At 44.7% G+C, this 27,482-nt stretch overlaps 1 protein-coding gene across 7 annotated transcripts in view; it reads right to left on the reverse strand.

The window, feature by feature from the left end:
• Positions 1-27,482, reverse strand: part of stim1 (stromal interaction molecule 1) — an 80,952-nt gene that overhangs the window by 12,870 nt on the left and 40,600 nt on the right. For all 7 annotated transcript variants that reach the window (XM_045723311.1, XM_045723313.1, XM_045723310.1 and 4 more), the window contains 3 exon segments: positions 24,092-24,269; positions 6,617-6,794; positions 4,651-4,818 (listed from right to left, as the gene is read on the reverse strand). In XM_045723311.1, the coding sequence (XP_045579267.1) occupies positions 4,651-4,818; positions 6,617-6,794; positions 24,092-24,269 (524 nt within the window).

Raw genomic sequence — 27,482 nt, forward strand, 5'->3', positions numbered from 1 at the left:
AATCTTGTTATGTTCATACAAATATTTACACATGTTAAGTTTGCTGAAAATAAATGCAGTTGACAGTGAGAGGACGTTTCTTTTTTTGCTGAGTTTATATCTAGTCCTCATAGGGCATATATATCTAGCCCTCATACGGCATATAGATCTAGTCCTCATACGGCATATAGATCTAGTCCTCACACGGCATATAGATCTAGTCCTCACACGGCATATAGATCTAGTCCTCACACGGCATATAGATCTAGTCCTCACACGGCATATAGATCTAGTCCTCACACGGCATATAGATCTAGTCCTCATAAGGTAAATATACAGTTGAAGTTTACATACACCTTAGCCAAATACATTTAAACTCAGTTTTTCACAATTCCTGACATTTAATCTGCGTAAACATTCCTTGTCATAGGTCAGTTAGGATCACCACTTTATTTTAAGAATGTGAAATGTCAGAATAATAGTAGAGAGAATGATTTATTTCAGCTTTTATTCCTTTCATCACATTCCCAGTGGGTCAGAATTTTACATACACTCAATTAGTATTTGGTAGCATTGCCGTTAAATTGTTTAACTTGGGTCAAACGTTTCGGGTAGCCTTCCACAAGCTTCCCGCAATAAGTAGGGTGAATTTTGGCCCATTCCTCCTGACAGAGCTGGTGTAACTGAGTCAGGTTTGTAGGCCTCCTTGCTCCCACACGCTTTTTCAGTTCTGCCCACAAATGTTCTATGGGATTGAGGTCAGGGCTTTGTGATGGCCACTCCAATACCTTGACTAAGTTGTCCTTAAGCCATTTTGCCACAACTTTGGAAGTATGCTTGGGGTCATTGTTCATTTGGAAGACCCATTTGCGATCAAGCTTTAACTTCCTGACTGATGTCTTGAGATGTTGCTTCAATATATCCACATACTTTTCCATCCTCATGATACCATCTATTTTGTGAAATACACCAGTCCCTCCTGCAGCAAAGCACCCCGACAACATGATGCTGTCACCCCCGTGCTTCACGGTTGGGATGGGGTTCTTCGGCTTGCAAGCCTCCCCCTTTTTCCCTCCAAATACAATGATGGTAATTATGGCCAAACAGTTCTATTTTTGTTTCATCAGACCAGAGGACATTTCTCCAAAAAGTACGATCTTTAACCCATGTGCAGTTGTAAACCTTAGTGTGGATTTTTATGGCGGTTTTGGAGCAGTAGCTTCTTACCTGCTAAGCGGCCTTTCAGGTTATGTCGATATAGGACTCGTTTTACTGTGGATATAGATACTTTTGTACCTGTTTCCTCCAGCATCTTCACAAGGTCCTTTGTTGTTGTTCTGGGATTGATTTGCACTTTTCGCACCAAAGTACGAGCGGTATGACGGCTGCGTGGTCCCATGGTATTTATACTTGCATACTATTATTTGTACAGATGAACGTGGTACCTTCAAGCATTTGGAAATTGCTCCCAAGGATGAACCAGACTTGTGGAGGTCTACAATTTTTTTTCTGAGGTCTTGGCTGATTTCTTTAGATTTTCCCATGATGTCAAGCAAAGAGGCACTGAGTTTGAAGGCAGGCCTTGAAATACATCCACAGGTATGTCAATTAGCCTATCAGAAGCTTCTAAAGCCATGACATCATTTTCAGGAATTTTCCAAGCTGTTTAGAGGCACAGTCAACTTAATGTATGTAAACGTCTGACCAACTGGAATTGTGATACAGTGAATTATAAGTGAAATAATCTTTCTGTAAACAATTGTTGGAAAAATGAGTTGTGTCATGCACACAGTAGATGTCCTAACCGACTTGCCAAAACTATAGTTTGTTAACAATACATTTGTGGAGTGGTTGAAAAATGAGTTTTAATGACTCCAACCTAAGTGTAAGTAAACTTCCGACTTCAACTGTATATCTAGACCTCATACGGTAAATATACTCTACCGTTGAAAAGTTTGGGGTCACTTAGAAATGTCCCAATTTTTTTTGTCCATTAAAATAACATAAAATTGATCAGAAATACAGTGTAGACATTGGTAATGTTGTAAACTGCCTAGAAGGCCAGCATCCCGGGGTCGCCTCTTCACTGTTGACGTTGAGACTGGTGTTTTGCGGGTACTATTTAATGAAGCTGCCAGTTGAGGACTTGTGAGGCGTCTGTTTCTCAAACTAGAACACTAATGTACTTGTCCTCTTGCGCAGTTGTGCACCGGGGCCTTCCACTCCTCTTTCTATTCTGGTTAGAGCCAGTTTGCTCTGTTCTGTGAAGGGAATAGTACACACCGTGGTACAAAATCTTCAGTTTCTTGGCAATTTCTCGCATGGAATAGCCTTAATTTCTCAGAACAAGAATAGACTGACGAGTTTCAGAAGAAAGTTATTCGTTTCCGGCCATTTTGAGCCTGTAATCGAACCCACAAAAGCTGATGCTCCAGATACTCAACTAGTCTAAAGAAGGCCAGTTTTGTTGCTTCTTTAATCAGCAAAACAGTTTTCAGCTGTGCTAACATAATTGCAAAAGGGTTTTTTAAATTATCAATTGGCCTTTAAAAATGATAAACTTGTATTAGCTAACACAACGTGCCATTGGAACACAAGAGTGATGGTTGCTGATAATGGGCCTCTGTACGCCTATGTAGATATTTCATTAAAAATCAGCCGTTTCCAGCTACATCAGTCATTTACAACATGAACAATGTCTACACTGTATTTCTGATCAATGTTATGTTATTTTAAATGGACTAAAAATGAGCTTTTCTTTCAAAAACAAGAACATTTCTATGTGACCCCAAACTTTTGAATGGTCGAGTATAGAGTGGGGGAAAAAAGTATTTGATCCCCTGCTGATTTTGTACGTTTGCCCACTGATAAAGAAAGGATCAGTCTATCATTTTAATGGTAGGTTTATTTGAACAGTGAGAGACAGAATAACAACAAAAATATCCAGAAAAACACATGTCAAAAATGTTATAAATTGATTTGCATTTTAATGAGGGAAATAAGTATTTGACCCCCTCTCAATCAGAAAGATTTCTGGCTCGCAGGTGTCTTTTATTCAGGTAATGAGCTGAGATTAGGAGCACACTCTTAAAGGGAGTGCTCCTAACCGCAGCTTGTTACCTGTAAAAAAGACACCTTTCCACAGAAGCAATCAATCAATCAATCAGATTCCAAACTCTCCACCATGGCCAAGACCAAAGAGCTCTCCAAGGATGTCAGGGACAAGATTGTAGGCCTACACAAGGCTGGAATGGGCTACAAGACCATCGCCAAGCAGCTTGGTGAGAAGGTGACAACATTTGGTGCGATTATTCGCAAATGGAAGAAACACAAAAGAACTGTCAATATCCTTCAGCCTGGGGCTCCATGCAAGATCTCACCTCGTGGGGTTGCAATGATCATGAGAACGGTGAGGAATCAGCCCAGAACTACACGGGAGGATCTTGTCAATGATCTCAAGGCAGCTGGGATCATAGTCACCAAGAAAACAATTGGTAACACACTACGCCGTGAAGGACTGAAATCCTGCAGCGCCTGCAAGGTCCCCCTGCTCAAGAATACATATACATGCCTGTCTGAAGTTTGCCAATGAACATCTGAATGATTCAGAGGACAACTGGGTGAAAGTGTTGTGGTCAGATGAGACCAAAATGGAGCTCTTTGGCATCAACTCAACTCGCCGTGTTTGGAGGAGGAGGAATGCTGCCTAAGACTCCAAGAACACCATCTCCACCGTCAAACATGGAGGTGGAAACATTATGCTTTGGGGGTGTTTTTCTGCTAAGGAGACAGGACAACTTCACCGCATCAAAGGGACGATGGACGGGGCCATGTACCGTCAAATCTTGGGTGAGAACCTCCTTCCCTCAGCCTGGGCATTGAAAATGGGTCATGGATGGGTATTCCAGTATGACAATGACCCAAAACACATGGCCAAGGCAACAAAGGAGTGGCTCAAGAAGAAGCACATTAAGGTCCTGGAGTGGCCTAGCCAGTCTCCAGACCTTAATCCCATAGAAATTCTGTGGAGGGAGCTGAAGGTTCGAGTTGCCAAACGTCAGCTTCGAAACCTTAATGACTTGTAGAAGATCTGCAAAGAGGAGTGGGACAAAATCCCTCCTGAGATGCGTGCAAACCTGGTGGCCAACTACAAGAAACATCTGACCTCTGTGATTGCCAACAAGGGTTTTGCCACCAGGTACTAAGTCATGTTTTGCAGAGGGGTCAAATACTTATTTCCCTCATTGAAATGCAAATCATTTAATAACATTTTTGACATGCGTTTTTCTGGATTTTTTTGTTGTCATTCTGTCTCTCATTGTTCAAATGAACCTACCATTAAAATTATAGACTGATCATTTCTTTGTAAGTGGGCAAACGTACAAAATCAGCAGGGGATCAAATACTTTTTTCCCCCACTGCATATAAATATATCTATACATCTCTAGTCCTCATGCGGTGTACATCTCTAGTCCTCATGCAGTGTATATCTCTAGTCCTCATGCGGTGTATATCTCTAGTCCTCATGCGGTGTATATCTCTAGTCCTTATATCTCTAGTCCTCATGCGGTGTATATCTCTAGTCCTCATGCGGTGTATATCTCTAGTCCTCATGCGGTGTATATCTCTAGTCCTCATGCGGTGTATATCTCTAGTCCTGTGGCATCTCACCCCTTCTTTAGCCACCAGTAGCTGTTTCTCAGCGTTCTGCTTCTTGATGTTGTAGTACTGCACCTCCACCTCATGGGTGAGCTGGAGCCACTTCTGGAGGGACTCTGGTGGGGACCAGCTGCAGCGAGACTCCAGCTCCTTCTCTGCTTTCTTCAGGGCCATGCGCACCTGCAAAACACACACACACACACACACACACACACACACACACACACACACACACACACACACACACAAAGACCACAAAGACAACAAAGACCAGAAGTCAACCTACAGCATATAACTTATTCTGACTCAAAACAGCAGTGAAAAGAACACACTAAAGTCTTCACGCTAAAAGTCAAAGTGGTTAAGCACAAATGTATCATTACCACAGTGTCTCTCTGGACCATGGTGTGAACGTGGATGGGGAGGTGGGAGAGGGAAATGTGATCTCATTGGCTTGTGAAAGCTAGCACTCTCTTTGTCTCCAGACAGCCTCATTAAGAGCTGTGCAAATGAGCCCAGAGCCATGGAGGCATCCACCTGCCCTTAGACTCAATCACTGCCAAGCCTTAATGGAGCAGCACTGCACCAGCCAGGGGAGCAGGGAGCCTGCAAGCCATGTGCACAGGGAGAGTTAGGGCTAGGTGAGCAGGGGGCCTGCAAGCCATGTGCACAGGGAGAGTTAGGGCTAGGGGAGCAGGGGGCCTGCAAGCCATGTGCACAGGGAGAGTTAGGGCTAGGTGAGCAGGGGGCCTGAAAGCCATGTGCACAGGGAGAGTTAGGGCTAGGTGAGCAGGGGGCCTGCAAGCCATGTGCACAGAGAGAGTTAGGGCTAGGTGAGCAGGGGGCCTGCAAGCCATGTGCACAGAGGAGAGTTAGGGCTAGGTGAGCAGGGGGCCTGAAAGCCATGTGCACAGAGAGAGTTAGGGCTAGGGGAGCAGGGGGCCTGAAAGCCATGTGCACAGAGAGAGTTAGGGCTAGGTGAGCAGGGGGCCTGAAAGCCATGTGCACAGAGAGAGTTAGGGCTAGGTGAGCAGGGAGCCTGAAAGCCATGTGCACAGAGAGAGTTAGGGCTAGGTGAGCAGGGGGCCTGAAAGCCATGTGCACAGAGAGAGTTAGGGCTAGGGGAGCAGGGGGCCTGCAAGCCATGTGCACAGAGAGAGTTAGGGCTAGGTGAGCAGGGGGCCTGAAAGCCATGTGCACAGAGGAGAGTTAGGGCTGTATATGGGGCCATGTGACATCTGTGTGGTTCTCTTTTCTGATAAGGCAGGCATGAGGGCTGACCTGGTTTGACCTCCACTGGGACCTGACAACAAGATAACAGGCCTCCAGAGAAACCCTCCAGATGAAATGAGCATTCTAAATCCTGTGAAGAACTAGGCCATGGTTTAGGGTGCAATATGTCCTGTCTGCAGTCAGGAGCGGTGAATCTAATCCTTACGTCATATGAAAACATTCTGAGCTGGATTCTTATATGGAAGCTCTTCGTTGGCATGTATGCTGAAAAGGAGGGAGCTATCTCAGGCCCTTTCTCTAGTCATATCTTGAGAACTGAAATCAGATAAAGGAGTGACTATTGCTTCCTCCAGCAGACTACAGTGTTCTCAGGAGACCATAGTGATCGTAGTAGAATGAAGAGAGTACACAACATGAGGCCTTTGCTCAGCTGCCCTGTGTGGGCCGACCGCTGCTTCTTTTCCTGCAGGTTTCCCTGATGGGCAAAGAGCTGAGTGGGAGTTATGCCTACTGATAGCATTCTGCATCTGATCCATCTAAATGTATAGCTGGCTCCCTAGAATATAGAGTGGTTAACAGGGTTCAGTCAAGTCTCCCCTCTCTGGAATTCATCTACAGGATCATGTTACTGGCCTCAACCACACCTTGTTTCTCAACAAGTACCCTGCTAGACGAATTCCCCTTTCTCGTCCACAGGCATTTGTTCTCCACACCTGTCCCTCCCCAAAGTGGTACAGTCCAGTACCTGATCCAGCTCCTCCTCGGCGTATTTCTGCCTACTCAGCTCGTTCTCGGTGCCCTCGCGGAGCTCCTTCAGCCGCTGGGCCTCCTGCTTGGCACAGTTGATCTCATCCCTCAGCTTCTGTTCCAGGTTCACCTTCTCCACCTCCACTGTACGGTGCTCCTCCTGGGCTATCTGCAGCCTGAGAACGAGAGAAATCTTTTACTATCTCATCCTGGAATATACAAGGTCTGAGGTCATCTGCCTTTGGCCTAAAGAGCAGGAGCCCAGACTTAATTAAAGATATTGGAAATACAGACATTGTTATCCTACAAGAAACATGGTATAGAGGAGACGGACCCACTGGTTGCCCTCTAGGTTACAGAGAGCTGGTAGTCCCATCCACCAAACTACCAGGTGTGAAACAGGGAAGAGACTCAGGAGGTATGCTAATTTGGTATAGAGCAGACTATACGTACTTTTTGGAGAAATGTCCTCTGGTCTGATGAAACAAAAATAGAACTGTTTGGCCATAATGACCATCGTTATGTTTGGAGGAATAAGGGGGAAGCTTGCAAGCCGAAGAACACCATCCCAACCGTGAAGCACGGGGGTGGCAGCATCTCGTTGTGAGGGTGCTTTGCTGCAAGAGGGACTGGTGCACTTCACAAAATAGATGGCATCATGAGGCAGGAATATTATGTGGATATATTGAAGCAACATCTCAAAACATCAGTCAGGAAGTTAAAGCTTGGTCGCAAATGGGTCTTCCAAATGGACAATGACCGCAAGCATTCTTCCAAAGTTGTGGCAAAATGGCTTAAAGACAACTTAGTCAAGACATTGGAGTGGCCATCATAAAGCCCTGACCTCAATCCCATAGACAATTTGTGGGCAGAACTGAAAAAGTGTGTGAGAGCAAGAAGGCCTATAAACCTGACTCAGTTACACCAGCTCTGTCAGGAGGAATGGGCCAAAATTCACCCAACTTATTGTGGGAAGCTTGTGGAAGGCTACCCATAACGTTTGACCCAAGTTAAACAATTTAAAGGCAACGCTACCAAATACTAATTGAGTGTATGTAAAATTCTGACCCACTGGGAATGTGATGAAAGAAATAAAAGCTGAAATAAATCACTCTCTCTACTATTATTCTGACATTTCACATTCTTAAAATAAAGTAGTGATCCTAACTGACCTAAAACAGGGATTTTTTACTCGGATTAAATGTCAGGAATTGTGAGAAACTGAGTTGAAATGTATTTGGCTAAGGTATATGTAAACTTCCGACTTTAACTGTATGCACGCACCACTTTTCTGTTTTGCATTTTTTGAAACAAGTAATTTTTTTAATTTCACTTCACCAATTTGGACTATTTTGTGATTGTCTGTTACATGAAATCCAAATAAAAATCCATTTAAATGACATGTTGTAATGCAACAAAATAGGAAAAATGCCAAGGGGGATGAATACTTTTGCAAGGCACTGTATATATCAACTAATTGGCAAGAGTAGTAGAACAGTCTGCAGCACCTGGCCTCACCCTACTAGAATCTGAAGTCGAATGTCTACTGTTTGCTGATGATCTGGTGCTTCTGTCCCCACCCAAGGAGGGCCTACAGCAGCACCTAGATCTTCTGCACAGATTCTGTCAGACCTGGGCCCTGACAGTAAATCTAATTTACGTAAAAATACTGGTCCAGTTGCCAGGACCACAAATACACATTCCATCTATACACTGTTGACCTAGAGCACACAAAAAAACGATGCCAACCTCAGCCTAAACAGCAGCACCACAGGTAACTTCCACAAAGCTGTGAACGATCTGAGAGACAAGACGGGCCTTAGACGCCATCAAAAGGAACATAAAATTCGACCAATTAGGATTTGGCTAAAAATAATTGAATCATTTACAGAACCCTATTGCCCTTTGTGGTTGTGAGGTTTAGGTTTAGGTTTAGGGTCTGCTCACCACCCAATAATTCACAAAATGGGACAAACACCAAATTGAGACTGCACGCAGAATTCTGCAAAAACATCCTCTGTGTACAACGTAAAAAAACACCAAATAATGCATGCAGAGCAGGAGTAGGCCGATACCCACTAATTAGACCTGGCTCTCAAGAGAAGACAGGCTATGTGCACACTGCCAACAAAATGAGGTGGAAACTGAGCTGAACTTCCTAACCTCCTGACAAATGTATGACCACATTAGAGACACAATTTCCCTCAGATTACACAGATATACAAAGAATTTGAAAACAAATCCGATTTTGATAAACTCCCATATCTATTGGGTGAAATACCACAGTGTGCCATCACAGCAGCAAGATGTGTGACCTGTTGCCACAAGAAAAGGGCAACCAGTGAAGAACAAACACCACTGTAAATACACCCATATTTATTTTTCCTTTTGTAATTGCACATCCTTATAACAAATGTCTCTATTACTTTGAAACTTGTGAGTGTAATGTTTACAATACATTTTTCATTGTTTATTTAACTTTTGTATATTAATCTATTTCACTTGCTTTGGCAATATAAACATATTTCCCATGCCAATAAAGCACCTTGAATTGAGAGAGAGGAGAGAGAGAAAGAGAGAGAGAGAAAGAGAGAGAGAGAAAGAGAGAGAGAAAGAGAGAGAAAGAGAGAGAGAGAGAGAAAGAGAGAGAGAGAGAAAGAGAGCGAAAGAGAGAGAGAGAAAGAGAGAGAAAGAGAGCGAAAGAGAGAGCGAGAAAGAGAGAGAGAAAGAGAGAGAGAAAGAGAGAGAGAAAGAAAGAGAGAAAGAGAGAAAGAAAGAGAGAAAGAGATAAAGAGAGAGAAAGAGAGAAAGAGAAAGAAAGAGAAAGAGAGAAAGAAAGAGAAAGAGAGAAAGAAAGAGAACGAAAGAGAGAGAGAATCAGACAAGGAAAAGCATGAGATGTGATCTGTTCTTTTCCTGATCACATGGCATTACCAGGAAGAATTTTAGGGCCTTATTACAGGTGCTCGTAATCAGTGACTCATCAGGGGCAAACAACAGAAGTGCCTGTATAATTTTACTACTAGATTCCAGGGAGCCTGGCATGTCCACATAGTATCCTCCAACCATCTGTCCTTGGACCTTGCTGCTCCTTGCTATAAAGAATGACCACTATAGAGCCCAAGGAAGCCAGGGATCCATCATTTTCTGATGTATATGCTACATGTAGCTGAGATTCCCTGGGCAGAGATAAAGACATGGTTTGTTTTACAGGTTGGGTCCGGTTTCAAGCGCTAACTACAGTAGGGGGAAGTACACTGACTGTAGCAGCCTGTTGCCTTGTAACTACATCAAACAGCTGAGCACTAGTTTGTAGTTTCGGACTGTAAGCCTATCACAGGAATTCAGAGAATTTCCACGCTTTACATTTTACACATAACTGACCAGATATTCTTGAAAACAGCATAAATGCTTTACTCAGTGAAACTTAAGCAACAGAGAGCACAGATCATACAGTCAAGCGAGTGTATTCTGTAAATCAAATCAAATTTGATTAGTCACATGCGATATATATATATATATATATATATATAAAGAATAAAGACAATTACAACAATACTGAATAAACACTTATTTTAACTTAATATAATACATAAATACAATCTATTTATACTCAAATAAATAATTAAACATGTTCAATTTGGTTTAAATAATGCAAAAACACAGTGTTGAAGAAGAAAGTAAAAGTACAATATGTGCCATGTAAAAAAGCTAACGTTTAAGTTCCTTGCTCAGAACATATGAAAGCTGGTGGTTCAATATTCCCAGTTAAGAAGTTTTAGGTTGTAGTTATTATAGAAATTATGACACGTCGACAAAACGTTTATTCTTTCAGTGAAATACAGAACCGTTCCGTATTTTATCAAATGGGTGGCATCCCTAAGTGTAGATATTGCTGTTACATTGCACAACCTTCAATGTTATGTCATAACCGCTGGCTACGTCCCTTCCGTCTTCAAGAGAGCGAGAGTTGCACCCCTTCTGAAAAAACCTACACTCGATCCCTCCGATGTCAACAACTACAGACCAGTATCCCTTCTTTCTTTTCTCACCAAAACTCTTGAACGTGCCGTCCTTGGCCAGCTCTCCTGCTATCTCTCTCAGAATGACCTTCTTGATCCTAATCAGTCAGGTTTCAAGACTGGGCATTCAACTGAGACTGCTCTTCTCTGTGTCACGGAGGCTCTCCGCACTGCTAAAGCTAACTCTCTCTCCTCTGCTCTCATCCTTCTAGACCTATCTGCTGCCTTTGATACTGTGAACCATCAGATCCTCCTCTCCACCCTCTCCGAGTTGGGCATCTCCGGCGCGGCCCACGCTTGGATTGCGTCCTACCTGACAGGTCGCTCCTACCAGGTGGCGTGGCGAGAATCTGTCTCCGCACCACGCGCTCTCACCACTGGTGTCCCCCAGGGCTCTGTTCTAGGCCCTCTCCTATTCTCGCTATACACCAAGTCACTTGGCTCTGTCATATCCTCACATGGTCTCTCCTATCATTGCTATGCAGACGACACACAATTAATCTTCTCCTTTCCCCCTTCTGATAACCAGGCGGCGAATCGCATCTCTGCATGTCTGTCAGACATATCAGTGTGGATGACGGATCACCACCTCAAGCTGAACCTCGGCAAGACGGAGCTGCTCTTCCTCCCGGGGAAGGACTGCCCGTTCCATGATCTCGCCATCACGGTTGACAACTCCCTTGTGTCCTCCTCCCAGAGTGCTAAGAACCTTGGCGTGATCCTGGACAACACCCTGTCGTTCTCCACTAACATCAAGGCGGTGACCCGATCCTGTAGGTTCATGCTCTACAACATTCGCAGAGTACGACCCTGCCTCACACAGGAAGTGGCGTAGGTCCTAATCCAGGCACTTGTCATCTCCCGTCTGGATTACTGCAACTCGCTGTTGGCTGGGCTCCCTGCCTGTGCCATTAAACCCCTACAACTCATCCAGAACGCCGCAGCCCGTCTGGTGTTCAACCTTCCCAAGTTCTCTAACGTCACCCCGCTCCTCCGCTCTCTCCACTGGCTTCCAGTTGAAGCTCGCATCCGCTACAAGACCATGGTGATTGCCTACGGAGCTGTGAAGGGAACGGCACCTCCATACCTTCAGGCTCTGATCAGGCCCTACACCCAAACAAGGGCACTGCGTTCATCCACCTCTGGCCTGCTGGCCGCCCTACCTCTGAGGAAGCACAGTTCCCGCTCAGCCCAGTCAAAACTGTTCGCTGCTCTGGCACCCCAATGGTGGAACAAGCTCCCTCACGACGCCAGGACAGCGGAGTCAATCACCACCTTCCGGAGACACCTGAAACCCCACCTCTTTAAGGAATACCTAGGATAGGATAAAGTAATCCTTCTAACCCCCCCTTAAAAGATTTAGATGCACTATTGTAAAGTGGTTGTTCCACTGGATATCATAAGGTGAATCCACCAATTTGTAAGTCGCTCTGAATAAGAGCGTCTGCTAAATGACTTAAATGTAAATGTAATAATTATGTACAATTCGGTCTTCACACAGTTTGCAATGAGCCATGAGGCCCAAACTGTTGCATATACCCTGACTCTGTTTGCACTGAACGCAAGAGAAGTGACACAATTTCCCTAGTTAATATTTCCTGCCAACATGAATTTGTTTTAACTAAATATGCAGGTTTAAAAAAATATATACTTCTGTGTATTGATTTTAGGAAAGGCATTGATGTTTATGGTTAGGTGCATTTGTGAAACGATTGTGCTTTTTTCGCGAATGCGCTTTTGTTAAATCATCACCCGTTTGGCGAAGTTGATGTAGGATGTGATTCGATGATAAATTAACAGGCACCGCATTGATTATATGCAACGCAGGACAAGCTAGTTAACCTAGTAATATCATCAACCATGTGTAGTTAACTAGTGATTACGTGAACAGTGATTGTTTTTTATAAGATAAGTTTAATGCTAGCTAGCAACTTACCTTGGCTCCGCTTGTAGCCACGTCCTTTTGACGCTACGTCCTTGACGCTACACTCGCGTAACAGGTTGTCAGCATGCCACGCAGTTTCCTCGTGGATTGCAATGTAATCGGCATCCCAAAAGGCCGTTTACGAAAACTTGAAATCGGCCCTAATTAATCGGCCATGCAGTTTTATCGGTAGACCTCTAGTATGTACATGTAAATAAAGTTAATTAAATTGACTACTTTATACTACTTGCTCTGTAGATAACGCCATTGGCTAAACACCAGCCTTATAGTAGGCTAAGAATGTGAGTGAGAGGGTGTAAAGATAGCATGAGGGGCTTGCATCTTACAGTATGTGGCTGAAAACAATGGCTAATGTGTAGAGGGCAGAGGACCTTGGGCAGCTGTCACAGTACTGAATGATGTCAAGGCTTGGCCAGGCCAGGACTGGGGCCCCAGTGGTGACAGAGCCCAGTACTCTATGGCCGTTCTGTATTGGGATCATGGTGCTCTTCTTCTGCCACAGTATAATGTCCCCAGTGCCTCAGACATGACTATATAAACGACCAACAAGGAGTCCATTTGTGGGATGGGTGGCTGTGTCATGCTGGGTTAGTACGTGTCACATCACGCCATCCTGTGAGGTCGGTCACAAGACCACAGTTCAAACACACAGAGGGCCCACTAGGAGAAACAGGACTATAGATATTCATGTCATATACAAGGAGACTGCTTTAGCTTGTACACAGCCTAGCTTGCTATGTTTTAAAGAGGTCACAGCATATGTATGAGATGATCAATATCTGATGAGAATTGGTACATTGAAATTATGAACAGCATTTCAATTAATATAAATGAACCTGAATCCATGGAGTACCCGCATGAGTTAAAAAAATACATCAGTAATTCTGAGAGCAGGTTTTACAGGGCGAATTGAGGTTGAGATGAGAAAGGAGGTGTAATGCTGTTTCACATCACCAGAGAGCAGCCTCATCCCACCAGAGGTAGAGGAGAAGGCCTCTAGAGGGCTGCAGTCACGAGTAGCCTGAAGTATCACCCTGAATTTAATTCCGCTGCTCTATTGAATCCGCCATCCTACAAGTTGTTTGTGTGACTTCATTTCAAAATGACGGGGCGCGTTGTACAAAAGAAATTCATCAGCGAATGGATCGTCTAACGAATCCAACCAGTCAGCATATAGAATTTGACAACGTCATCATGCAGGTCGGCTCAGGCCCAACCCATCGGTTTCTGGGACAAATCAGAACGGTCAGAATGTGTTCGCATTCTAGATATCGTCAGTGAGGGAGGCAAAGCCAGACTCACGGTGGAGAAGAAATGTCCGAGTGATGTGGATGGGTAGCCAGGCAACAGTGAAAGGTGATCTGGGGGGCTGAGGATGGAAAATGTGGGCAGTGGGCCCTCCCACTAATGCTCTTGACCCTGACCTCTACCATTCACTAGCAACAGCTTCAGCAGCAACAACGGCAGGGCAGGGCAGGCACACAGCACTGTATAACACTCCACTGAAAGAGGCCCGATGCAGACGCTCAGCCCCACTGCACTGCAGGGTACAAGCAAACAACATCAAAGCCTATTTGCAGCATCGGCTCAGTAGCTCCAGGCTGACTGGGCCGATATAGATTTGTATGAATAACATTCCTACGAGTGAGACTAGTTTTAAATCAATATCATTTATGAGTAACTGGAATATGAACAGCAGCAGAATGTGGATCAAGTATAGAGCATTCTGAAAATATTCAGACCCCTTGACTTTTTCCACATGTTGATACATTAGTCTGATTCTAAAATGTAATAAATAAAAACAATTCCTCAATCTTCACACAATGACAAGCGAAAACAGGTTTTTAGACATTTTAGCAAATTTATAAAAAATACAAAACAGAAATATCTTATTTACAGTATTCAGACACTGCTATGAGACTCGAAATTGAGCTTAGATGCATCCTGTTTCCAAACATCCTTGAGATGTTTCGACAACTTGATTGAAGGCCACCTGTGGTAAATTCAATTGATTGGAAATGATTTGGAAAGGCACACACTGGTCTATGTAAGGTTCCACAGTTGACAGTGCAAAAACTAAGCCATGAGGTTGAAGGAATTGTCCATAGAGCTCAGAGTCAGGATTGTGTCGAGGCACAAATCTGGGGAAGGTTACCAAAACATTTCTGCAGCATTGAAGGTCCCCAAGAACATAGTGGCCTCCATCGTTCTTAAATGGAAGACGTTTGGAACCAATAAGACTCTTCTTAGAGCTGGCTGCCCGGCTAAACTGAGCAATCAGGGAGGTGACCAAGAACTTGATGGTCACTTGGACAGAACTCCAGAATTCCTCTGTGGAGATGGGAGAAACTTCCAAAAGGACAACAATCTCTGCAGCACTCCACCAATCAGGCCTTTATGGTAGAGTGGCCAGATGGATTCCACTCCTCAGTAAAAGGCACATGACAGCCGGCATGGAGTTTGCCAAAAGGCACCTAAAGGACTCTCAGACCATGAGAAACAAGATTAGCTGGTCTGATAAAACCAAGACTGAACTCTTTGGCCTGAATGCCAAGCATCACATCTGGATGAAACCTGGCACCATCCCTACAGTGAAACATGGTGGTGGCAGCATCATTCTGTGGTGAAGTTTTTTAGCGGTAGGGACTGGGAGACTAGTAAAGATAGAGGGAAAGATGAACGAAGCAAAGTACAGAGAGATCCTTGATGAAAACCTTCTCCAGAGCGCTCAGGACCTCAGACTGGGACGAAGGTTCACCTTCCAACAGGACAACGATCTTAAGCCAAGACAATGCAGGAGGGGCTTCGGTACAAGTATCTGAATGTCCTTGAGTGGCCCAGCCCGAGCCCAGACATGAACCCGATCTAACAGCTCTGGAGAGACCTGAAAATAGCTGTGCAGCAACGCTCCTCATCCAACCTGACAGAGCTTGAGAGGATCTGCAGAGAAGAATGGGAGAAACTCCTCAAATACAGGTGTGCCAAGCTTGTAACGTCATAGACTCGAGTCTTCTTGGGTGTAATCGCTGCCAAAGGTGCTTCAACAAAGTACTGAGTAAAGGGTCTGAATACTTATGTAAATGTGTTATTTCATACATTTAAAAAAAAATCTAAATTTGCACACAAAAAAAAACAACTGTTTTTGCTTTGTCATTATGGGGCACTGTGTATAGATTGAGAAAGTGTGTAGATTAATGAGAAGAAAAACTATTTTAAAAAAAAATCTATTTTAGAAAAAGGCTGTAACGTCAAGTGGTCTGAATACTTTCCGAATGTACTGTATATACTTATCCAGGTGTATGCTGTATGAATGCCATATCCATCAATTACATCATCTATTGACCATGTTTAGTAGAGACCTGTCTTGTCAGGCATACAACCCACTAAACCTCTGTCCACATTATACCTTTATTTCAACAAGGAACACAGACTGAGACCAAGGTCTCTTTTACAGCTCCAATGGCTCTGACTGGATGCCGTCGACTCTAACAGCCTGACTTCTATCCTTTAGATGGTTTCATGACTAACGACAGGCATCCAATCCCAGTCCTATTGACGACAGCTTACCCAAAAGTATCGCATGGTCTACAGTGTCAAAAGCTTTAGATAAATCTATGAACAAGGCGGCACAGTACTATCTATTATCTAGGTCATTAGTAATATCATTTATAACAACACGTACAGTGGCCGTAATAGTACTGTGTTTAGGTCTGAAGCCAGATTGATTACTAGAAAGAGTATTGTTAACAGTTAAAAAAGATTGTAGTTGCCTATTCACCAATGACTAGAATTTTAGGCAAACAGGAGAGCTTAGAGATGGGCCGATAATTATCCAATTCACTACCATCACCTCCCTTGAGGAGTGGTAAAACAAATGCTGTTTTCCAAGATTTAGGAATCTTTCCTACGACAAATGTTTGATTAAAAATATGCGTCACTACACCAGCAATAATATCTTTTAATTTAAATGATGCTGGCATCAGCCACTCCAGATTGAGATCTCCGATAATCAATAATTCAGAGTTTGCATAATTAGACATTAACTCAAACAATTTGCTTAGCTCTGATCTAAGCAAATTGTTTGAGTTAATGTCCAATTATGCAAACTCTGAATTATTGATTATCGGAGATCTCAATCTGGACTGGCTGATGCCAGCATCGTTTAAATTAAAATATATTTGTAACGAACTAAATCTTACTCAACCAATAATTATACCTACCCATCCTAATCCAAAAGACCCCCCCCAAAAAAAATCGGAGCAGAGGGTGGGCGACAAACTCCCGCTAGCGTTAATAGTGCATTTTGACCAAGGACCACATTTAGAACTAAACATTCATACTGTTTCGGAACAGAAGTTGAAATGGACAGTGACATCTAGGTTGCATTTAACATATATGGCAATACCTCCACCTCTACCCACTCTGTCTGCTCTGTAGACATTATACCCAGCTAACAGAACATCTGAGTCTGGAACAGACACACAGAGACAGGATTCAGATATAATCATTATGTCAGCATGTGATTGTGGGACCAGTATTTCAATCAAATCTAGCTTTTGGATCAAGCTTCTAGCATTCAAATGAATAATTCCTAGGCCACTATTTCGAGAGCTTATATCAGATGGAGCATTCAAGGTAATATTAGATGAGCGACGCTTCCTTGTGTGACTACTGACAGGCCTGAGTTGGATGGAGACGAGATTACTTCTATCAATACCCCTCTGCCTGTGCGAGGAAGTGGCAACACGGTACTACTTGACAGTAGTGTAACAATAACATAAAGTCCATCAAAAGTTTCATCCATGTTAGCAGCACCTGTAGAGCTATTTAAAGCTATGGGGGGGAGCAGTGAGTATAGCCTGATGGGGAATCAACCAATTCCGAGTATCAACCCCCATGGCTATATATTGTCAATTCTCACATGCCCTGTATGAGGCTATAGTGAGAGCCAGGTTTGAGGAGAGAATGCTTGTACCATACCCATTCAGATGTAATCCATCCCGGAGAAATACATTTGGTCGATGTAGAAAAGCTTTAATTAAAATTGTCCACATATTGTATGCTTATTGAACAACAATAACCTTTAAGTCAGATGTGTAGCTGGCGTATACGACTGAAATGATTATCCGTAGAGCGTGGAGACGGGAACGGACCTGAAATAATGCATTGTTTACCCGATTTAAGTAGAGTATGAATCAGTGATTTAAAGTCCTTTTTAAGTTGCTCAGATTCCTGTAGTTTAATATCATTTGACCCTACATGGACAGTGATAGCTGAAGCAGTCGGGTGTTTACTAATGAGTAGCGGGATCATACAGTCCATGTCCTGGATCCGGGCACCCGGGTAACAGATGGTCTCTGCTTTCCTAATAGAAACATTTCGGATCATAGATGAGCCCACAATAAGGACAGTGGGACTGCTGCTTGGTAAACATTTTTCAAAGTTGCGTCTCTCTTGAGTTCTCTCTTCCTCCTAGAAGGTTGTTTGGGGCTAGTTATAGAGCTGTTTCGTTGTAAATTGTTTAGATGGCAGGGGTCCACTTGCTTCTGGGAAAAATGGTTTGTTCCTTTGGGGACAGCGGCAGAAATCATGGTCATGTTTAGTAGAGACCTGTCTTGTCCTGCATAGAACCCAGCTCTGTCCACATGATTACATATAGTAGAGACCTGTCTTGTCCTGCATAGAACCCACCTCTGTCCACATGATTACATATAGTAGAGACCTGTCTTGTCCTGCATAGAACCCACCTCTGTCCACATGATTACATATAGTAGAGACCTGTCTTGTCCTGTATACAACCTAACACACCTCTGTCCACATGATTACATATAGTAGAGACCTGTCTTGTCCTGTATACAACCCACTACACCACACCTCTGTCCACATGATTACATATAGTAGAGACCTGTCTTGTCCTGCATAGAACCCACCTCTGTCCACATGATTACATATAGTAGAGACCTGTCTTGTCCTGCATACAACCCACTACACCACACCTCTGTCCACATGATTACATATAGTAGAGACCTGTCTTGTCCTGTATACAACCCACTACACCACACCTCTGTCCACATGATTACATTTAGTAGAGACCTGTCTTGTCCTGTATACAACCCACTACACCACACCTCCGTCCACATGATTACATTTAGTAGAGACCCGTCTTGTCCTGCATACAACCCACCTCTGTCCACATGATTACATTTAGTAGAGACCCGTCTTGTCCTGCATACAACCCACTACACCCCACCTCCGTCCACATGGGAGTGAGTAAGCGGTGGAGGTGACGAGTAAAGAGGTAATGCCTGGCACCAGCTGGTGTTGTAAAAGGCACCCAGAGTAAACACAGAGTGAAATAGTCCTACAGCTTGCCCCCAGCAGGGGTTTAGGAAGAAGGGACCGCTAAAGACACAGAAGACATGACCCCTCTCCCCTTCAGCTCCCCGAGAGAGCACAGGAGCCACGCCAGCCTGTCCACCTAGTCACACTGAGTCACCCTGTCTTGCATGTTCTCTTCCTCACATAGGAGGCATGTTGACCTGTCCCACCAGTCCCACACAGTCAGTCTGTATGCTCCCATTCACTGTTACAGTAATACGTGTTTAACAGGAGGGTAAGCAAGCATCTCAATGGAACTGTCAATGCTCTGGTTTGCTGTGGTATAACAACTGTAGACGAAGGTCTATAACCCCATAGGTAACAAACCACAAAACAGCAACAATACAAAACTGCATGCACATTAGCTAGTATGCATGAGAAGTTGCAATCCTCTCAAAAAAAAAAATAATATATTGGCATTTCACATTCTGCTTTACTGTCACTAGGTGTTCACTAGGTGTTTTAACTCCCCTTCTGTTAATAAAACATAAGTATAATTAAAAAAAATCTAATACATCAAACATTTTGGTACAACCCTTTTCATGACCCCCCCGAATTAGTGGAATGGTATCAAATACACGGTTTCACATGGATGCCATTCTATCACTCCATTCAGGACATTATTATCAGCCATCCTCCCTTCAGCAGCCTCCTGTGGCCTACGTCAAGGACACTCACTTTAGGAGTCAGTTAGTTGTAGTGGGAACCTGTGTCAGGGATAGAGACCTAGACACTGTGTGTGTATGAGTCAGCATGACTCAACCATAAATGAGCGGGAGGATGTGAAAATAACCCACCTCCAAGCTTGCGGCAGAAAGCATGGAAATGTTCATTCCTAATGGCAGAAATGACAAGGCAAGACTACAGTACGGCGGTATCCAGGTTTTTATACAGTCATATTGTTCTGTACCATACCGGGCTATACGGTATTACACAAGAGGCGTTATTTCTAAAAACTACTTAAGAAACAGGGATCTTGATCCAGGAAGGGATTGAATGTCTCTGCTGAAGCCAAGAAGCTTGATGTTGACATCTAGCCACTTAGCAAACCAAATGCATAGCTGACACCTAGTCACTTAGCAAACCAAATGCATAGCTGACATCTAGTCACTTAGCAAACCAAATGCATAGCTGACACCTAGTCACTTAGCAAACCAAATGCATAGCTGACATCTAGTCACTTAGCAAACCAAATGAATAGCTGACATCTAGCCACTTAGAAAACCAAATGAATAGCTGACATCTAGCCACTTAGCAAACCAAATGCATAGCTGACATCTAGTCACTTAGCAAACCAAATGCATAGCTGACACCTAGTCACTTAGCAAACCAAATGCATAGCTGACACCTAGTCACTTAGCAAACCAAATGCATAGCTGACACCTAGTCACTTAGCAAACCAAATGCATAGCTGACATCTAGTCACTTAGCAAACCAAATGCATAGCTGACATCTAGTCACTTAGCAAACCAAATGCATAGCTGACATCTAGTCACTTAGCAAACCAAATGCATAGCTGACATCTAGCCACTTAGCAAACCAAATGAATAGCTGGAGCCCTGAGCTGGATATAATTTATTTTGTCACATCTTATATTTATACGTAAACGTGGCATAGCACATTTTTAAATGGTATTGAAAATCATACCGTCGGTATTTCGAAATAAACTGTTTATATCGTATACTGTGGCATTGCCCAAGCCTAGACTACAGGGGTGGTCAGCAAAGCAGTCTGTCTGCCAGGGGGGGGAAAATTTTAACCTCCTGCCAAGGGAAAGATTTTAACCCTCCTGCCAAGGGAAAGATTTTGAACCTCCTGCCAAGGGAAAGATTTTGACCCTCCTGCCAAGGGAAAGATTTTAACCTCCTGCCAAGGGAAAGATTTTAACCTCCTGCCAAGGGAAAGATTTTAACCTCCTGCCAAGGGAAAGATTTTGAACCTCCTGCCAAGGGAAAGATTTTGAACCTCCTGCCAAGGGAAAGATTTTGAACCTCCTGCCAAGGGAAAGATTTTGAACCTCCTGCCAAGGGAAAGATTTTGACCCTCCTGCCAAGGGAAAGATTTTGAACCTCCTGCCAAGGGAAAGATTTTGACCCTCCTGCCAAGGGAAAGATTTTGACCCTCCTGCCAAGGGAAAGATTTTGACCCTCCTGCCAAGGGAAAGATTTTGACCCTCCTGCCAAGGGAAAGATTTTGACCCTCCTGCCAAGGGAAAGATTTTGACCCTCCTGCCAAGGGAAAGATTTTGACCCTCCTGCCAAGGGAAAGATTTTGACCCTCCTGCCAAGGGAAAGATTTTGACCCTCCTGCCAAGGGAAAGATTTTGACCCTCCTGCCAAGGGAAAGATTTTGACCCTCCTGCCAAGGGAAAGATTTTGACCCTCCTGCCAAGGGAAAGATTTTGACCCTCCTGCCAAGGGAAAGATTTTGACCCTCCTGCCAAGGGAAAGATTTTGACCCTCCTGCCAAGGGAAAGATTTTTACCCTCCTGCCAAGGGAAAGATTTTACCCTCCTGCCAAGGGAAAGATTTTTACCCTCCTGGCTTGTCGCCATGCCATAGAATGGAGAATGAGCCAGTTGGTCTGTATTCAACAGGAACAATACACCGTGCTGCGAGACATACTTTCTGCTCCCCTGTTACGACAAACACACACCCCACCAAAGCAGCTGTGTGGTGCACTATAATACTAGTGGGAGACAGACGTGATACTGTAGTGACAGAGGAGGAAGGGGAGTGGAGCTCTGTAGTGACAGAACCAGGACAGAGAGAGAGGGTCACAGAGGAGGAAGGGGAGTTGAGCTCTGTAGTGACAGAACCAGGACAGAGAGAGAGGGTCACAGAGGAGGAAGGGGAGTGGAGCTCTGTAGTGACAGAACCAGGACAGAGAGAGAGGGTCACAGAGGAGGAAGGGGAGTTGAGCTCTGTAGTGACAGAACCAGGACAGAGAGAGAGGGTCACAGAGGAGGAAGGGGAGTTGAGCTCTGTAGTGACAGAACCAGGACAGAGAGAGAGGGTCACAGAGGAGGAAGGGGAGTTGAGCTCTGTAGTGACAGAACCAGGACAGAGAGAGAGGGTCACAGAGGAGGAAGGGGAGTGGAGCTCTGTAGTGACAGAACCAGGACAGAGAGAGAGGGTCACAGAGGAGGAAGGGGGAGTTGAGCTCTGTAGTGACAGAACCAGGACAGAGAGAGAGGGTCACAGAGGAGGAAGGGGAGTTGAGCTCTGTAGTGACAGAACCAGGACAGAGAGAGAGGGTCACAGAAGAGGAAGGGGAGTTGAGCTCTGTAGTGACAGAACCAGGACAGAGAGAGAGGGTCACAGAGGAGGAAGGGGAGTTGAGCTCTGTAGTGACAGAACCAGGACAGAGAGAGAGGGTCACAGAGGAGGAAGGGGAGTTGAGCTCTGTAGTGACAGAACCAGGACAGAGAGAGAGGGTCACAGAGGAGGAAGGGGAGTGGAGCTCTGTAGTGACAGAACCAGGACAGAGAGAGAGGGTCACAGAGGAGGAAGGGGAGTGGAGCTCTGTAGTGACAGAACCAGGACAGAGAGAGAGGGTCACAGAGGAGGAAGGGGAGTGGAGCTCTGTAGTGACAGAACCAGGACAGAGAGAGAGGGTCACAGAGGAGGAAGGGGAGTTGAGCTCTGTAGTGACAGAACCAGGACAGAGAGAGAGGGTCACAGAGGAGGAAGGGGAGTGGAGCTCTGTAGTGACAGAACCAGGACAGAGAGAGAGGGTCACAGAGGAGGAAGGGGAGTTGAGCTCTGTAGTGACAGAACCAGGACAGAGAGAGAGGGTCACAGAGGAGGAAGGGGAGTTGAGCTCTGTAGTGACAGAACCAGGACAGAGAGAGAGGGTCACAGAGGAGGAAGGGGAGTTGAGCTCTGTAGTGACAGAACCAGGACAGAGAGAGAGGGTCACAGAGGAGGAAGGGGAGTGGAGCTCTGTAGTGACAGAACCAGGACAGAGAGAGAGGGTCACAGAGGAGGAAGGGGAGTTGAGCTCTGTAGTGACAGAACCAGGACAGAGAGAGAGGGTCACAGAGGAGGAAGGGGAGTTGAGCTCTGTAGTGACAGAACCAGGACAGAGAGAGAGGGTCACAGAAGAGGAAGGGGAGTTGAGCTCTGTAGTGACAGAACCAGGACAGAGAGAGAGGGTCACAGAGGAGGAAGGGGAGTTGAGCTCTGTAGTGACAGAACCAGGACAGAGAGAGAGGGTCACAGAGGAGGAAGGGGAGTTGAGCTCTGTAGTGACAGAACCAGGACAGAGAGAGAGGGTCACAGAGGAGGAAGGGGAGTTGAGCTCTGTAGTGACAGAACCAGGACAGAGAGAGAGGGTCACAGAGGAGGAAGGGGAGTTGAGCTCTGTAGTGACAGAACCAGGACAGAGAGAGAGGGTCACAGAGGAGGAAGGGGAGTTGAGCTCTGTAGTGACAGAACCAGGACAGAGAGAGAGGGTCACAGAGGAGGAAGGGGAGTTGAGCTCTGTAGTGACAGAACCAGGACAGAGAGAGAGGGTCACAGAGGAGGAAGGGGAGTTGAGCTCTGTAGTGACAGAACCAGGACAGAGAGAGAGGGTCACAGAGGAGGAAGGGGAGTTGAGCTCTATAGTGACAGAACCAGGATAGAGAGAGAGGGTCACAGAGGAGGAAGGGGAGTTGAGCTCTATAGTGACAGAACCAGGACAGAAGCTTAGAGAGAGCCATATGCTAGCTCAGATTTCAAAAGGTGTTTGCAGAATAATCATAAAAAAATATTTCCATGGACAGATACCAAGTCCCTCTTGTGATCAGCTGTGAAACTTACTTCAGAGAAACTTCAATGGTATTCCAGAGAACAGTTCCACAATGTGCGGACAGGATATTTTGTCCTCTTGCATAATGACTGCAACAATCTCTAGAATGAGCTCTGAATGAGGAACTCAACTGATGGCTTCAGCCCAGTTAAACCTTCACTTCCTGTTTCTGTTGTATCATGGAGTGGCTTCAAAATGACACACCTGAAAAACGTGTTTACTCTGCCAATTCCTGACTAAATGAACACGTCAAGCCACCACGACGTCAAGCCAGTGGATAACGACATCATTCAGAGTCACTACTTCTATGGGCTGAAGGGAAAGACAAACTCACTTCTTCTGCAGATCATGCAGGCTCTGCTCAGCCCTCTGTAGGCCATCCAGGTCAGTCATCATCTTCTTCATGTGGTCCTTGGAGTAGCGGTTCTGGATGTAGGCGAACCAGCAGCCTCCAATGCCGATCACTATGGACACCACCAGCATGAAGTCCTTCAGGTGGTTATGAGTGTTCACTGGGGAGAGAGAAAAGTGTTAGGTTAAAGGTATACTTCAGGATTTTGGCAATGAAGACCTTTATGTCCTTCCCCTAGCGTTAGCGCAAAGATTGTAAGTTTATGGTAACAGCTAGTATGCTAGCAGATACCATAGGCTTCCAACATTGCGCTAAAGCTATTTAGCATTGGCTCGCAAAACTCTTTAACCTCCTTCATACTGGATGCGGAGACATAAAAAGAGTACATATTGTTTTCGGATTGTCCCTTCATCCAGCAAAATTCATTGGTGGTGAACTAATGTTGTGAAAGTGTGTGAAACTGAATGAACTCAAGTCATGGTACTGTGGCGAGGTCTCTCCAAGAGAGATGTGCGGTAGTTGTTGGGTTGCGTTGAGGAGGCACCAGGCTAAAAGACCAAGGTAAAGGCAGATTAACGCACTATTTACATGAGAGGCGACGAATCAAAGCCCCAGCAACCTCGGTCTTAACCCTTCCTGTCCTCTGGGGGCGAACGGTTCGGCCCGTGTAGAGAGGTGTGAATGTCCTCTGTCATAATGTTGCCATCCTAATGGATTCAGAACAGTCCCATTCCTCACAGTCACTGCCAGCACGCCAACCAGGCAGGCAGCAACTAACCCTCATGTAAAATCAGCCAAGAGGCCTTAGACGTGATCCATCAATCATCCTTAAAGCACAGAGAGATGAAGACTGCAAAGCCCATTCTCTTAAAGCTGTGAAAGCCGAGCCGTCGTAGGGCCTGTAAAGGGACAAGATCTGAGCTAACACATAGCATGACCTCTTAGCAAGCACAGCACTTATGTCCTGGAGTGAAACAAAAGAGGAAGTGGAGTGTGAGCTAAAGCCTGGGCCTGGCATCTCTCTATACAGGCGCATAGAGGGCGTGCCAACTTACAAACAAGCCTTACGCACTAAGCTCTCTCGGCTGGCTGTTATTGACAAGGAACAAAAGACCTCCCTTCGCCTCACAGAAAAACAACCTCCACACTGACACAAGGCTTCCTTTCATGTCACCGACATAGGTTATTGATGTAGAGTAATGATGCATGGTTATGTGCTCATTAGGACGGCAATGTTTTCTTTCCCTCGGTCATCAGTCAAGAGCTGTGTGTGTGGGCTCTTGTAGCCTTGTCTACACAATCCAGTACAAACACAGTTGGCCATTAACAGCAGAACTTGGCCGGATAGTGAAGAACATTTATGACTAGACTGGTGTCAGACCAGCGTTACATCAACAAGGTGAACCACATGACGGTGGCCAAGCCCTTTCCCTTATAAAGCTCTAGGGCAGGGGTCCCCAATTACACTCAGCCCTGGGCCGATCTTTCCTTGAGCGGATGTTCGGGGGCCGGAACATAGTTCTAAATCATTTGTACATTTACCACTATAATCCCAAACAGATATAGTATTTGATCAAAACTGAACAATTTCAAACCTTGATTACAATGGGATACGATCACATTTTCCTCTATTTATTCATGGGAATACTTGGGAACAGATTTTCCTAAATTAAAAATCACTATGCTGATTTGCTGTTGATTTTACAGTCTTATGTCCAACACACAGGAGAAATAACATGGTTTCTAATATTATTATTATCTAATATACATCAGGCCAATCATCCGTTCCTTCCCGCAGGAAAACAACTCCCTCTCGCATTGCTGTCATGATATTGAATTTCAGCATCTTCGCTATCAATTTGTTTGGGTCTGCAGCATCAGAATCCAACTCTTCATCTGTGGAAGGCCAGACACTGCAGAGAAATATCTGATCCCTATGGACATCCTCAACTAAATCATTTGCATCTTCTGTTGCTACAGTTCAATTACTGGTGGTTGAATACAACCAGTTCAACACACACAAACAGGCACAGGTAACGGCCAGAATAAAACGGGCAACTGCCAGAATAAAACGGGCAACTGCCAGAATAAAACGGGCAACTGCCAGAATTAAACGGGCAACTGCCAGAATTAAACGGGTAAGTACCAGAATAAGGAAACCCTTCAGTAAATGAGGGATACAAAGTATATTGAAAGCAAGTGTGGTTCCAAGAGTTAAATAAGCAGTTAACATTACATCATGCTTAGGGTCATGTATATAAATGCCCAGTTCCCATTATTTTGGCTACTATGGCTAGAAGAGATCTCAGTGACTTTGAAAGACTGGTCTCATTAAGGTGTGTGTGTGTCTGTCACCAGATCTCAACACAATTGAACACTTATGGGAGATTCTGGAGCACGCCTGAGACAGAGTTTTCCACCACCATCAACAACAAAACACCAAATGATGGAATTTTTGGCAGATACCCGTAGGTCTTTTCCTCTAGCTAACACAATCCATTAGCTTTTTCTTTGTCTGAAAACACGTCGCTGATTAGCAGGAATGTTGGCTAGAAAGTCCAAAGTGACATGTCTAACTGACCATTAGACTGGGAACAACTTGGCTCAAACCGGTCTTTCTCGGTTCTCCGTCAGGTAAACAGTCCAGTTGCATGTAATAGGTTGTGAAAAAGGGCTGTGGAATGGGTCCACTTTGGTAAATGCGTCAGCCATTAAGACAAGGAGAAGTGTCCATTTTTGATGGGGCCCATTGTGAAATGTGTCTTAAAGTGCTGCTGCCGTGCACAGCCAGTCTGTGGGACTATCAGCAGGACCTGTGGCTTCAGGCTCGGGCTGTCATCTCCAGACGACCTCTTCTCTTCCTCCAGCTGAGACTCTTCACTAAACACACGCACAATGAAACATGCCAGACACAGACCCCTAACGCTCCCTTATCCTGCTGCAACCTTCCTATAAAACAACCCAAATCCCCCCCTTTCCCCTAACACCCCCACCTCTTCTCCCCCCGACTCTTTCTTCCCCCCTGCACAGTGTCCTCTTCTTTCTCTAGTATGGAGAGCAGAGCAGACAGAACTTCAAGGCCAGAGGAAGGCCTAGGGCACATTCATATTCTGGTTTCCTTACATAATCTGACCAGGGATTCTTGTCTCCTGATGTGGTTTAAGCATTGTTGTAGAGTTAGAAAAATAAAAAAATAAAAATAGAACATCCAATTTTGTTAAGTGTGATTTTGAGAGGCAAAACCAGAAAAAAAAGATTAAAAAAATAAAAACTGGGGAAATACTGAGAAAACGGAATCAGGCAAAAAAAGACAGTCTTGTATAAGTAACCTTGTGGGGACACACAATTCAGTCCCATTCAACATCTTATTTTC

The sequence above is a fragment of the Salmo salar genome, chromosome ssa09 (genome assembly GCF_905237065.1).
Source record: "Salmo salar chromosome ssa09, Ssal_v3.1, whole genome shotgun sequence".
NCBI lineage: Eukaryota > Metazoa > Chordata > Actinopteri > Salmoniformes > Salmonidae > Salmo > Salmo salar.